The sequence below is a fragment of the Procambarus clarkii genome, chromosome 69, assembly GCF_040958095.1.
Source record: "Procambarus clarkii isolate CNS0578487 chromosome 69, FALCON_Pclarkii_2.0, whole genome shotgun sequence".
Classification (NCBI taxonomy): domain Eukaryota; kingdom Metazoa; phylum Arthropoda; class Malacostraca; order Decapoda; family Cambaridae; genus Procambarus; species Procambarus clarkii.
In genome coordinates this window covers 23,487,274-23,500,244 of record NC_091218.1, presented here as the reverse complement: position 1 = coordinate 23,500,244, position 12,971 = coordinate 23,487,274, and the positions used below count along the sequence as shown (strand labels likewise).

General features: G+C 41.7%; 1 protein-coding gene across 2 annotated transcripts in view; it reads left to right on the top strand.

The window, feature by feature from the left end:
* Window positions 1–583: 583 nt before the first annotated feature.
* The window catches only part of LOC123772139 (damage-control phosphatase ARMT1), a 38,245-nt gene continuing 25,857 nt past the window's right edge, over window positions 584–12,971 (top strand). For both annotated transcript variants that reach the window (XM_045765144.2, XM_045765145.2), the window contains exons 1-4: window positions 584–732; window positions 3,748–3,853; window positions 4,006–4,123; window positions 8,740–8,875. In XM_045765144.2, the coding sequence (XP_045621100.2) occupies window positions 695–732; window positions 3,748–3,853; window positions 4,006–4,123; window positions 8,740–8,875 (398 nt within the window). In that variant the 5' untranslated portion in view covers window positions 584–694. The remainder of the gene's footprint in view (window positions 733–3,747; window positions 3,854–4,005; window positions 4,124–8,739; window positions 8,876–12,971) is intronic.

Below are 12,971 nucleotides of genomic sequence, written 5' to 3'. Positions count from 1 at the left end.
GGGTGTTAGTCAGCTGTCACGGGCTGCTTCCTGGGGGTGGAGGCCTGGTTGAGGACCGGGCCGCGGGGACACTAAAGCCCCGAAATCATCTCAAGAGAACTTCAAGAAGAAGATGGCCAGTAGGGGGGGGGGGAAAGAGTCAACTGACCCTTGTTATAACCCCACAACACGTTGATTAACTCTTAGGGTAACTATTTACTGCTAGGTGAACATCAGGCCCATTAGGTGATAGGAAACGTGCCCGATCATTTCTGTCTCGCCCGGGACTCGAACTCGGGATTTCCGATTGTGAGTCGAGAACGAGCGCAACTATATACTACCTACATTCCTTAAACCCCCCCCCCCATATTGACTATTGAAATTGAAATAAGTTTATTGAGGTATGTGACTGTGACTATATAAGGGTAGCGGCACAACTGCTTTGTACCTATAATTATAACAATAAAACCCAAAAATAGTTTACAACCATATTTAAGTTTTTCACATTAATTAATTTGTAACCATCCACCGTACTATTATGAATTTATTATAGGCAACCAAATTGTATTTGGTCTTTTACTGTAAATAAATGTATAAGAAGAGAGAGAGAAAGTGTAAATGTTGACAGTAGAGGGGAGGAGTGCGAGAGGCGGCCGCCGGGAGTGTCATCGCGGACAGTGACCAGTGTAGAGAGACACTGGAGGGAAGTGCCACCATGGCTCAGCCTCCGCCACTCTCTGCCAGTCATATAGGGTGAGGGGGAAGGCCTTGGCAATGTATATAACAGTTCAAACAACTGATTATCAGTTGTTACAGCCCCGCTCCTGTGCCAGGTAAATCCACTACGGGTTCACCATAGCCCGTGCTACTTGGAACGTGATGTTCCCAGTAGCTGAATCTAAAATAACAATAACATGATTCTCAATAACATGACTGGAAAGGCATGAATGTCTAATATATGTAATGGAAGAAATGATCCGAGTGCCAGATTTTATTCAGCGTTATGATCTGGTTTCTTGATATATTTATTTTCTTCGTTATTTTCTATATAATTTTGGGAGACGGTAATCCATTGGGCTTAACGAAGACCCTCCCCCCCAACTCCCTACTAACCAAGGTCGGTCACCAGTCCAATTTCTAGCCAGATACAATGGTGCTTTACTGTGCTGTATATACCTGTAAATTAATGCAGCACCCTTGACAAGCCGCCGGCTTCCTACCTTCGTCGAGGCCACTAGTGTGTTAGTGACCTTAAGGTAAATTCAGGTAGTACGATGTCTGAATATTATTTTTTATAATTTCAATATTTTAATATAGTATTAATATTGATTTAAAGGCCCAGCATAGTATACATTTAAATATTATCAGTTACAAGATTATCATACAATTTCTACAAAATATTATTCAGTATCATAGTAGCGAGACTATTAGGCTACAGAACATCTTGTCTCGCAGTTTCTGGTTTTTCCCCCTAGTTCACTGCCTAATTACTAGAGTACCTTCCACTATACACTCCCTGATAAGATATGCTTTTGGGCACATGTGGTCTTGAAACCCACTGAGCCTAACCCAACCCAACTTATTCTAGCCTAACCCAGCCCAGCCTAGCCTAGCCTAACCCAGCCTAGCCTAACCCAGTCCTAGCCTAACCCAGCCTAGCCTAACCCAGTCCAGCCTAGCCTAACCTAAGCTATTACATCCTAAAATAAAGATGTATATAGTTTTGATAAACAGTAAATGAGCTGTCACAATGTGTGTGTATGATTAGACTGTATACCCTGTTATTGGTATACAGGCCTGTAGGACATTGCTATTTGGTGCAGAAAAATATAACATTGTTTTGCTTATTGTAACAAACCAGAACACCTCAGATCAGATTACTTTTTCAGAGCTGCAATTGGAGAATTACCTAACATAGAGATTTTGTTATTGTTGATACATTAGATACAGGCCGTTTATGGATTCAGAAAAAAATGGCTGTGCTTCTCATACAATATGGACAGGGAGTCAGTTAGACTTATCAAAGTTGCTTATCTTTTCAAGACCACCTCCACACCACTGTTTCCGAATATACTGTATCTATCCAGCATTGTGGGGTCTCGGTAGTACAGTCGGATTCGTTCTCGACTAGTAATCGAGCATTTGAGGTTCAAATACCAGGCAGGAGAGACATGGTTGGATGCATTTCCTGTCACCTAATGCCCCTATCCACCTAGCAGTAAATAGGTACCTGGGAGTTAGTCAGCTTTTTTGTGGGGTTGCATCCTGGAAAAGGTCAGTACAGTACAGTACTGTAATTCAAGCCTGTGAGGGACCTTGTTATAAGCCTAACATGTACCGTATGTATAAACTGGCAAATTGATCCCCAACACAATGAATTATTTTTATCTAGGTGAAAAAAATCCATCGTGTCTAGTGTAGTTTTTATTTTGAGTTGTCTCCCATGATACAATACTTCTGATTAAAATATTCCCGTTACCTGATAGTTTCTCGTCGATATGTCAATTTTCTAGCCTCCGATCACTTGAACTAGTCATTTCACCAGATATTCAAATGCTAGTTCACAATTATCATTCATTTCAAAGAGGGCTTGAAATCTTATTTCCCTTATGTCTGACTGATTCATCTGATTTCCTCAAATCTGGCTGTAATTTATACCTTTATTTTTTTTATTTGTTGACATGCTTATTGTAGAAAGTTTTCCATTGCTATTTTCATTTATTTTATTTTCTGTGTAGCTGTGCCTCCATAAGACTCTCCTTTCTGAGTCTATCTTACCATGGTTCAAATTGTCCATTATTAACATTCTAGTCATATTCTATTTACAGTTGAAGGACAAAGTGTGTTGCCATGGTGGGAAGAACTGTAAACATATTTTTGTTGCTGTGGTGAATATCCTAGGTGTCAAACTGCAGTTGCAGGTTCCTCATACCCCTTCTTGCCCTTCTTCCTTGTGTGTAGAAGAGAAGAGCTGCTGCAACTCTCTCTTCCCTTGTCATGTTCCTCTGAAGAAATACCTGTCTTTAGCTTGGGACATGTCAAGGTTTTTTATTTCTTAGGATTTGCTCCTATGTAGTCATGTCTGCAAACAATCTTGGAACCTGAAATGATGTCATCTGCATGAAACTTATGGTCACTATATTGTATATGAATAGTGACACTAGTGAATAATAATAATAATAATAAAATTATAATAATTCATTGTGTTGGAGGGATAGGCAACCAGTATGTATATACATACAGTACAGTACATGTTAGGCTTATATCGAGGTTCCCCTCCCCCCCTCCCAGGGTCGAATTACTGACTCTCCCCAGAATGCAACCCAACAAAAAGCTGACTAACTCCTGGGTACCTATATCCTGTTAGATGGACATGGACATAAGATGACTGGAAACACATCCAACCATTTCTGTCCCGTCCTGGATTCAAACCTGGAATTCTCGATTGTGAGTCGAGAATGAACCCGACTGTATTACCGGTACCCTAATGAATATAATATAAGTAAACCCTTTGTGACCCTTTGAATATAAGTAAAAAATGAATATGAATAAAAAAAAGGACCCTAATGAAAATAATACAAGTACATAAACCCTTTGTAAAATATTAGTGACCTTTTGAATATACTGTATGTGAAAAAAAAAATGGAGCCATTGAATTTGAGCAGTTGGCTTATTTATGTGACCTTGGTTTTTCACTGTGCACTCTATATAATTTGTAAGTGATTGATTATCATTTCTTTGGAAAATGAAGTTAATCTACTGTTATAGGAGTTTTGCCTATCTGACGGTGAAGGACCGCCTGCCCGTCATCCTTACTCGTGTTGTTGACTATCTCTGCAGAGAGAAGGATTTTATTGGTGATAGTTATGGAAAGGTGAGCTTTTTGGTACATTGTTCAGTGTGGATACTGTATTCTATTGTTTTTAAGAAAATAAATTTGACATTCCATGATAATATAATTATAAATACAGTACAGTACTGTAGTTTGTTAAATTTAAATGTCTCACTAACAAGGATTTATTCCAGGCTGGTCAAGAGAGTTGTAAGGAGGTTATAGGACGTTTTTCTCAACTAAAAAACGAAATCCAGACGAATAAAGAACTTATACCAATACAGTCTCATTGTGAACCTTCTAGTCCGTATGGTAAAGTGGGTTTTCATTGTATTGTTTTACTTCTCAATTTTCTCATTCTTATGAATTGTACTGTTTTCTAAAATATAGTGCGTGTGTGTGTAAACTAACTATACATATACAGTATATATATATTTATGTGTGTGTGTAATTACCTAAGTGTAGTTACAGGATGAGAGCTACGCTCGTGGTGTCCCGTCTTCCCAGCACTCTTTGTCATATAACGCTTTGAAACTACTGACGGTCTTGGCCTCCACCACCTTCTCCCCTAACTTGTTCCAACCGTCTATCACTCTGTTTGCGAAAGTGAATTTTCTTATATTTCTTCGGCATCTGTGTTTAGCTAGTTTATATCTATGACCTCTTGTTCTTAAAGTTCCAGGTCTCGGGAAATCTTCCCTATCGATTTTATCAATTCCTGTTACTATTTTGTATGTAGTGATCATGTCACCTCTTTTTCTTCTGTCTTCTAGTTTTGGCATATTTAATGCCTCTAACCTCTCCTCGTAGCTCTTGCCCCTTCAGTTCTGGGAGCCACTTAGTAGCATGCCTTTGCACCTTTTCCAGTTTGTTGATGTGCTTCTTAAGATATGGGCACCACACAACTGCTGCATATTCTAGCTTTGGCCTAACAAAAGTCGTGAACAATTTCTTTAGTATATCGCCATCCATGTATTTAAAAGCAATTCTGAAGTTAGAAAGCGTGGCATAGGCTCCTCGCACAATATTCTTTAAGTGGTCCTCAGATGATAGTTTTCTATCTAGGACCACCCCTAGATCTCTTTCTTTATCAGAATTCTTTAAAGATTTCTCACATAATATATAGGTTGTGTGGGGTCTATGTTCTCCTATTCCACGTTCCATAACATGGCATTTATTAACATTAAATTCCATTTGACAAGTGGCGCTCCATGTACTTATTTTGTCCAGGTCTTCTTGAAGGGCATGACAATCATCTAAGTTTCTTATCCTTCCTATTATCTTAGCATCATCAGCAAACATGTTCATATAATTCTGTATACCAACTGGTAGATCATTTATGTAGACAATGAACATCACTGGTGCCAGAACTGAACCCTGTGGTACTCCACTTGTGACATTTCTCCAGTCCGATACATTGCCTCTGATCACAGCCCTCATTTTTCTATCAGTCAGAAAATTTTTCATCCATGTTAGAAGCGTACCTGTCACTCCTCCAATATTTTCCAGTTTCCAGAACAACCTCTTATGTGGAACTCTGTCGAAAGCCTTTTTTAGGTCTTTAGGTGTGTGTGTGTGTGTATATAATTTATTTATTTATTTATTTATTAATATACTGTACATACATACATATACAGACAGTGAGGCCTCGATTTACGATGGTAATCCGTTCCCAGAGTCGAATCGTAAGTCGAAATATCGTCGAAATCGTAAGTCGAAACAATTTTTCCCATAAGAAATAAAGGGAATTCAATTAATCCGTTCCACACCCTCCAAAATATTGACATTTCGGCTTGGTAACAACGTAGCATTGCGTCGTTCTTTTACTTGGGGGTAGTCCGGTAACAATGCAGCATTGCGTCGTTTCCGGCGGCTTCGGGAGGGGGTGCGCCACAGTTTTGGACATTATATGCATATACAGTACATCTGTGGGGAATTTCATTGCAAATACATTGATAACAAAATGAAAAACCTAGGACCAGAATTGAGGGAACAAAGTTGAAAAGAGTATACCCATTTTATTGCTATTTATTAGTGCTCACTGCGATAACGCACCATCACGTTCTCTGTTTGCTGTGGGTGGGACACCGGGCTTTTGGACTTTATATTTGCATATACTCCTGTAGGGAATTCTATTGCGAACACAATGACACCAAAATGAAAGATCTAGGACGAGAATTAGGATGTCCAAAGTGATGAAAGTGTACACATTTTATTGCTCTTGCACACTCCTGGGTAACACGCTCTCACTTTCTCGCGTGGCTTTTGGGCTGTATATGCATTTAGTCCTGTAGAGAATTCTATTGTGAATACATCGATACCAAATTGAAAAACCTAGAACGAGAATTAAGATGACAAAGTTGAAGAGAGTATACACATTTCGGTGTGACCACGCTCTATTGTAAAGAGAGGCGCCTTAGGGTGGTGCAGCGCTCTCTTTCTGGTAATTTTCATCTTGTCGGCGGGTGGAGTGCGCCGCTGTTTTTGACATTATATGCATATACTTCTGTTGGGAATTCTATTGTGAACACATTGATGCCAAAATGAAAGACCTAGGACGTGAATTGGGGTAACCAGAGTGAAAAGAGTGTACACATTTTATCGGTCTTATGCGCTCCCGGGTAACACGCTCTCACTTTCCCTGCTTGTTGTGGATGGTATGCTGTGCATTTGGACTTAATATACCTTTAGTCCTGTAGAGAATTCTATTGTGAACACACTGATACCAAAATGAAAGACCTAGGACGAGAATTGAGGTGACCAAAGTGAAAGTAGTGTAAACATTTTATCGCTCTTGAGCCACGCTCCCAGGCAACACGCTCTCACTTTCTCTGTTGTGGATAGTACACCTAGTATTTGGACTTTATATGCCTTTAGTCCTATAGAGAATTTTATTGCAAACACATTGATACCAAAATGAAAGACCTAGGATGAGAATTGAGGTGACCAAAATGAAAGGAGTGTACACATTTTACCGGTCTTGCGCGCTCCTGGGTAACACTCTCACTTTCTCTGTTTGTTGTGGATGGTACGCTGGGCATTTGGACTTAATATACCTTTAGTCCTATTGCGAATACATTGATACCAAATTGAAAAACCTAGGACGAGAACTGAGGTAACAAAGTTGAAAAGATTATACACTTTTCAGAATTACCGCGCGCTCCCACGGAATGCCCAAACCCACCCGGAGTAGTGTGGTGCATGCGCGTCCAGAGCATCAAAGTGTTATCTTAAAAATACATTTTATACTGAATATAATTTTTGTCTCCAACTAGAATACAGTACATATGTTTATCTTACCTTTATGGAGGACTCTTGATGGTGTATGGGAGATGGTGAGGAGGAGGGGGGAGGAGAGGTGTTACTGTTTGGAAGGGAAGTCCCCTTCCATTATAACATCAGGCAGTAAGGCCTTCTCTGCGGTACACACACTGGCATGTTTTGCCTGCATACCACTAGGACCTGCTTCTGGCTCACTGCTTGATTTTCTCACTAGAAATCGTTCCATTGAAGATTGTTTTTCCCTTCTTTTCAACACTCGTCTGTAGTGAGGCCTCACATTGTCCTTTAAAAGGTCAATACAACGGGCTGTTACAGCTTTATCTGGGTGATTCCTTTTAGCAAAACTTTGCAGTCCTTCCCATACTGCACACATTTTCTTAATTAATAGTGAAGGGACATCCTCTAATGCCGCCTATGCCTCCTCTGAAGATTTATTATACTGCCTAGTTAGTTCAACAACACTAGTACCATTTTCATGTTTACGTATGATCTCTTGTTTTTCCTCTATGGTCATTCTTACATGTGTTTTCATATGTTGAACCTTACTACTGACTTTATTGGGACCCATGGCATGATATATAATAATCAGTTTTATGTTCAAAAAGCAAAAAATCACCATAAAAACGGAATTTCTTATAGGCATGATCGTCACTAAGCAGGCAGCTCTAGTAAACTGAGGCAGGTCGGCCTGCGTGACCGGGAACCATGCGCTCGGTCGACCCAAACTTGTACCAACAAATATCGTTAGTCGACGACACTATCGTAAGTCGAGTCGCATTTTTTGCTCAAATTTACATCGTAACTCAAAATTATCGTAAGTCGGGGCAATCGTAAGTCAAGGTGCCACTGTATATAATAAAAAACATATAATACAAAGTGTGTGTGTAATTACCTAAGTGTAGTTATAGGATGAGAACTATGCATATGGTGTCCTGTCTTCCCGGTACATACTGTACTCTTTGTTGTATGACGATTTGAAACTACTGTTGATAGTGTATGTGGTGCACTATCAACAGTAGTTGATGTGATCATTTAAAATCTGAAAATCCAAAATCCTATTTTTTTAAACATTATTTGGTACAGTATTTATATATAAAAAAAAATGTACTACAAATCTGCTTGCAGTACAATATCAGGGTTCAGTAGAACTTCGGTTTCAACTCTTTTAACCCTGTCGTAGCTCAGTCGATTAAGGCATTGTCTGGGATGCTCCCGGACGCAGGTTCAAATTCTCGTCACGGCCCTTGTGGATTTGTTCATTTGATGCATCACGTTAGTGTGATCTCTGTGTGTAAAGTGTTAGTTTATAATGCCTTTAACATTCTTTCCCAATATTTCTCTCCTTTTCTGGCCTTCCTGATGCCTCCCATGGAAGTTGGAGTTGAGGAAATTATAATGATGATAAAATATATATATTAAGATAAAAAGGTAGATTCTGTAGGTCAGGTGATCTGGTTGAGTATCTTTTTTCCCACTGTTCTTCTAAAGTTATGATAACTTGAAAACTTATTATCAATAATGTATAATTTTATTATGGATAGCCTGTACTCGTGCAAAAAGTAGTTTTATAATTATTTTAAGATACTGTTTCTCCAGTTTGAGTGTATTAACATTGCGTTAATTTATAACTTTGGTTTGTTTTGCAGATGATTCGGATATATATAATGCTCAGTTGGAGAAGTATATTCGTGTCAATGGGGTTCCACCCAAATGGTTTACTGCTCCTTGGTTGTTTGTGGAATGCTACATGTATACGCGCATCCATGAAGCCTTCTACCTATGGTAAATTTAGCTTTTTAAATGTATTGAAGAAATTATGTAACTACTATATATATAGTAAGTATCAGGCTGGTCTTCAGTAGTTCCCATGTGCATTTGTTCTAGTATCACAAAGACATCTTTAAAACTAATCATCCCCTTAACTGGTACAGGCCTACTGAACACTAGGACCAGACTCTGGCATGTTCATAACAGTAAGGGGGCATTGGGATCCAAGATCAACCTCATAACTGAGTAAAACTGCCCAGAAAGTACAGGCAAAGCTAAACAAACTGTATCTTGATGACAGAGAAAGATGATGGATATCCTCCATCATGGGGCTTTTCCTCACTGCATTGGTGACAAGTAGTAAATGTTAGATTACATATGCATAGGGTCTAATAAGTGAGGTTACTAACCAGACAGATGGGGGGAGGGATTAATAAACACAGTAACATCCAACATTATATATTGTGATACATTACAGACTGGTAAGTAATACATGAGACCAAACTGGTCCAGTGTTTAGTCAGGACACTAGATCGAATGTTGGGCTGTTGGCAGGACATTGTATTGGTGACTGGAATGTGGAACAAGGTTAAGAGTTGTTTCCTAATGGTGTGCAGTGTGTGCTTTTTGATGTTGACGGTCTCTTAAAAGGCTGTAGTTTCGTGGTGCACCGATTTCCAATTGGCCACCTGTGGGCCCAAAGTACTTACTTCAAATGACCATGGACCCTTCTTATTCTTCCTGGGAGATGTATTATCTAGAAATTGCTATAGATCATATAAAAGGGAAGAGCTCTGATATAGGAAGAGCCTCTAACTCTTTAAATATTTTTTATTGTGTTAATAAAAGTGTTGTAGAAATTCTTAACTTTAAGAAAAGTTTGAAGTGTGGGAAAGTCATTCCCATTTTAGAAAAGTTGTTTGGCCCGTTTCATTTTGGGAGTGGTGAGTTTTGATAATCTTTGTACATTGAAGGTTTGAACTTGGCTCAGCAAAGATGAAAGAAACTATATTCTGAAAATAGCTATGAAACCATATCTCCTTAATTATTTATTGGAATGAGTTCCATAAATATTTAATAGAACATCTTGAGCTAAAGAAAAAGGTTTGGGCATGTAAATATTGATGGGCCTGATTCATTTGTACCATTTGAGGGTCTTGGCCCTGTCTTTGAAAGATAAGCTTATAAGGGCTTTGTTCATTTGATATATCAGGCTATTGTGATTTCTGTGTATTGAAGTAAGGGCGTATAGGTAGAACATTTGATTGACAGAGTTCGAGTGTATGGGGGAATTGTGTGAAAACCTGACTGAGCTTCGAAGAAGCTTCAGGATCATAGTGAAGGCAGTAGCACTCCAGGTTGCAATTCTTTTAACCATGTTGTGGCACAGTTGACTAAGGTGCAGCTGGAAACATCCCGTGTGTATAGGTTCGAACCCTCATCACGGCCCTTGTTGATTTGTTAACACCTCAAACTTGTCATTCCTTGTTGGAAACCATATGCATGTACAGTACTGTATGTAGAAATCATGGTCAACAACATGCAGGAACCAAGAAAAGCCATACACCAGACAGGCACATCATCAAGCATGATAACATAAATGAGTGCGGTGAACCATCCCCTCCTTTGCCGCAGGGACTAGCATGACTGCTATTATTCCTTCATCAGGAATAATACCACACTAGAATGGCATGATAGCGGTGCCATGTTTATTCCATTGCTACTAAATCAACTCTTAATTCAAGTGAGCAGCAGCCCCTTAACATATTTTCAAGCATTGACAAGACAACCTTTGATTTTAAGATATTTAAAATGCTATGTCAGCTCATCGAATGTCGAGCCAAAATAATCAAAGACCTGGTGTGCCTGGAGGTTTCCGAGCTGTAGGCCTGGCTCTACCCGGGCTGTAGACTCGGCTTTACCTTGGTTTTCTTTGTGCCCCGGCTCTTTCTGGACTCAAGTTCTCTGCTTTTTCCTAGGTTCCAAGTCCAGCTATTTCCAGGTTCTTTCTCGTGCTTTGTTTCATCTCCGACCTGCCCGTGTGCTGTCCTGGTCCTTGGACAGGGTGCTCTTCTATCTCTCTTCTCCTCAGTTTGTGGTGGCCCCTATGGTTCAAGATTGTTTTTCAAGGCTCTCTTTTTGTTGGCATTGGCCTCTGGGGGTCGGATTGGTAAGCTTCATGCTCTCCTCCGGGGCAGGGGTTTCTGCTTGTTCGGTCCTGGTCAGTGGTTTGTTCGTTTGCAGCCTTCTCCTTCTCTTCTGATGAAGAATGAGACGGCTGCTTTCCGGAAGAGTCCTCGAGTCATTGATGCTTGGTTAGTCAGGGGCATTATGAGTTGTGTCCGGCTCTTCGCTGTGACCTGCGCGCCACGGCTTCTGTGGCCAGGAATGTACTTGGGGTTGTTCCTGTTTCCCTCATTCCCTGTTCCAGGGCTCGGGTGTCCCAGGTCGTCCACAGGGTTATTAAGTCTAGCTAGCCTGCAGTCTATCCTTTTGCCATGATGTTCGGAAGGTTGCTGCTTTGGCTGTCGTTTTCGTCAACATGTCTTGGGCTGGTATTCAGGCGCGGGGATTTTGGCAGTCGAACGGGGTCCTGGCCGCCATTATTTAGTCAACATTCCTGGTCCTGGGCATTCGTGTGTTGCTTTTGGTCGTAGGTTCCAGCCAGTTGTCTTGACTTCGGGATGAGGAGCGAGGGGTGGCTGCCTCCTGGGTTACCTTACCTTGAGGTTACCTTGAGGTGCCTCCGGGGCTTAGCATCCCCGCGGCCCGGTCGTCGACCAAGCCTCCTGGTTGCTGGACTGATCAACCAGGCTGTTGGACGCGGCTGCTCGCAGCCTGATGTATGAGTCACAGCTTGGTTGATCGGGTATCCTTTGGAGGTGTTTGTCAAGTTCTCTCTTGAACACTGTGAGGGGTCTGCCAGTTATGCCCCTTATGTGTAGTGGAAGCATGTTGAACAGTCTCTGGCCTCTGATGTTGATAGAGTTCTCTCTCAGAGTACCTGTTGCACCTCTGCTTTTCAACGGGGGTATTCTGCACATCCTGCCATGTCTTCTGGTCTCACATGATGTTGGGTAAGTTCTTCTTTTCCTTATCTTTGGTTAGGTAGCTCCAAGGAGCCAAAGGGCCTCCCCACAGAAAACCAGTGTTGAATGTAATGAACGCCATTTTCTGGGTGAGCCCCGGAGGCTCCCTGGCACTCTCCCAGGGAGTGCCAGGGAGCACTCCGGGCACTCAGGTGAGTGCACTCTATAGCACTCACACTCCTCCCTCCAGTCGGTGGTTTTCACATTGTTTTGATGCCTAGCCTCCAAACTGGGGTTGCTGGGTAGCCGGCATGGAGAGTCCTGGGATGGGGGGAAGGGAGCTCGGACAAGCGGCGTCGGTGTGTGACGTTTGCTTGTTTCCTTGGAAATTGGGGGAGTTCTGCCCCTATGTTCGGTTCGGTTTTCTGTTGTCATTTTCTTACCATGTAGGGTGTTTTTTGTTATGCCTACCTTTCTGTGGGGAACCCCTTCGGTTTCCTGGATCTATAGGACTGATATACGCTTTATTAGTTTGGGCTTCGTTCAGTGGAGTTCTGCCTACTGGGGACCAATGCTGGAACCTTGCCCCCTCAGAGAGGCACTGGGAGCAATGGCTTAAGGAAACCCCCTTGTATATGGGGTTATTTCTTGTCTGCCATCGACCTGGGTTAGTCACCAAGAAAGGTAGTCATCTCAAAACAAGCCCCACATGGTAGGAAATTGCTCTTCGGCTCTTAGGGGCTGGTTTCTTCAGAGTGCCTCGTCTGCTATTTTCTCCCTGTTTAGCTCTCCGTGCAGTTCGCTACTGGGGTGTGTCCATCTTCCTGGCGGACGGCCTGTCCCAGCTCTTTCCCCTATCCACGGAATAGACGGTCGACACAGACTCCTTCAGCTCCTCTGCCGGTCGCACGGGCCCCAGAGGTGGAACTCTTCACGTCAGCGTGGTTCCGGCGTCTCTCGAGATACTGTATGTGGTGCTCTTCCCTGACTGCGGAGCTGTTGCGTTAGGGACACTTCCACAGGACTGGTCGTGGTACGGTTCCATGTACCTCTTCCCCCCCAGTCCAGCTGTTGCTTTGGTT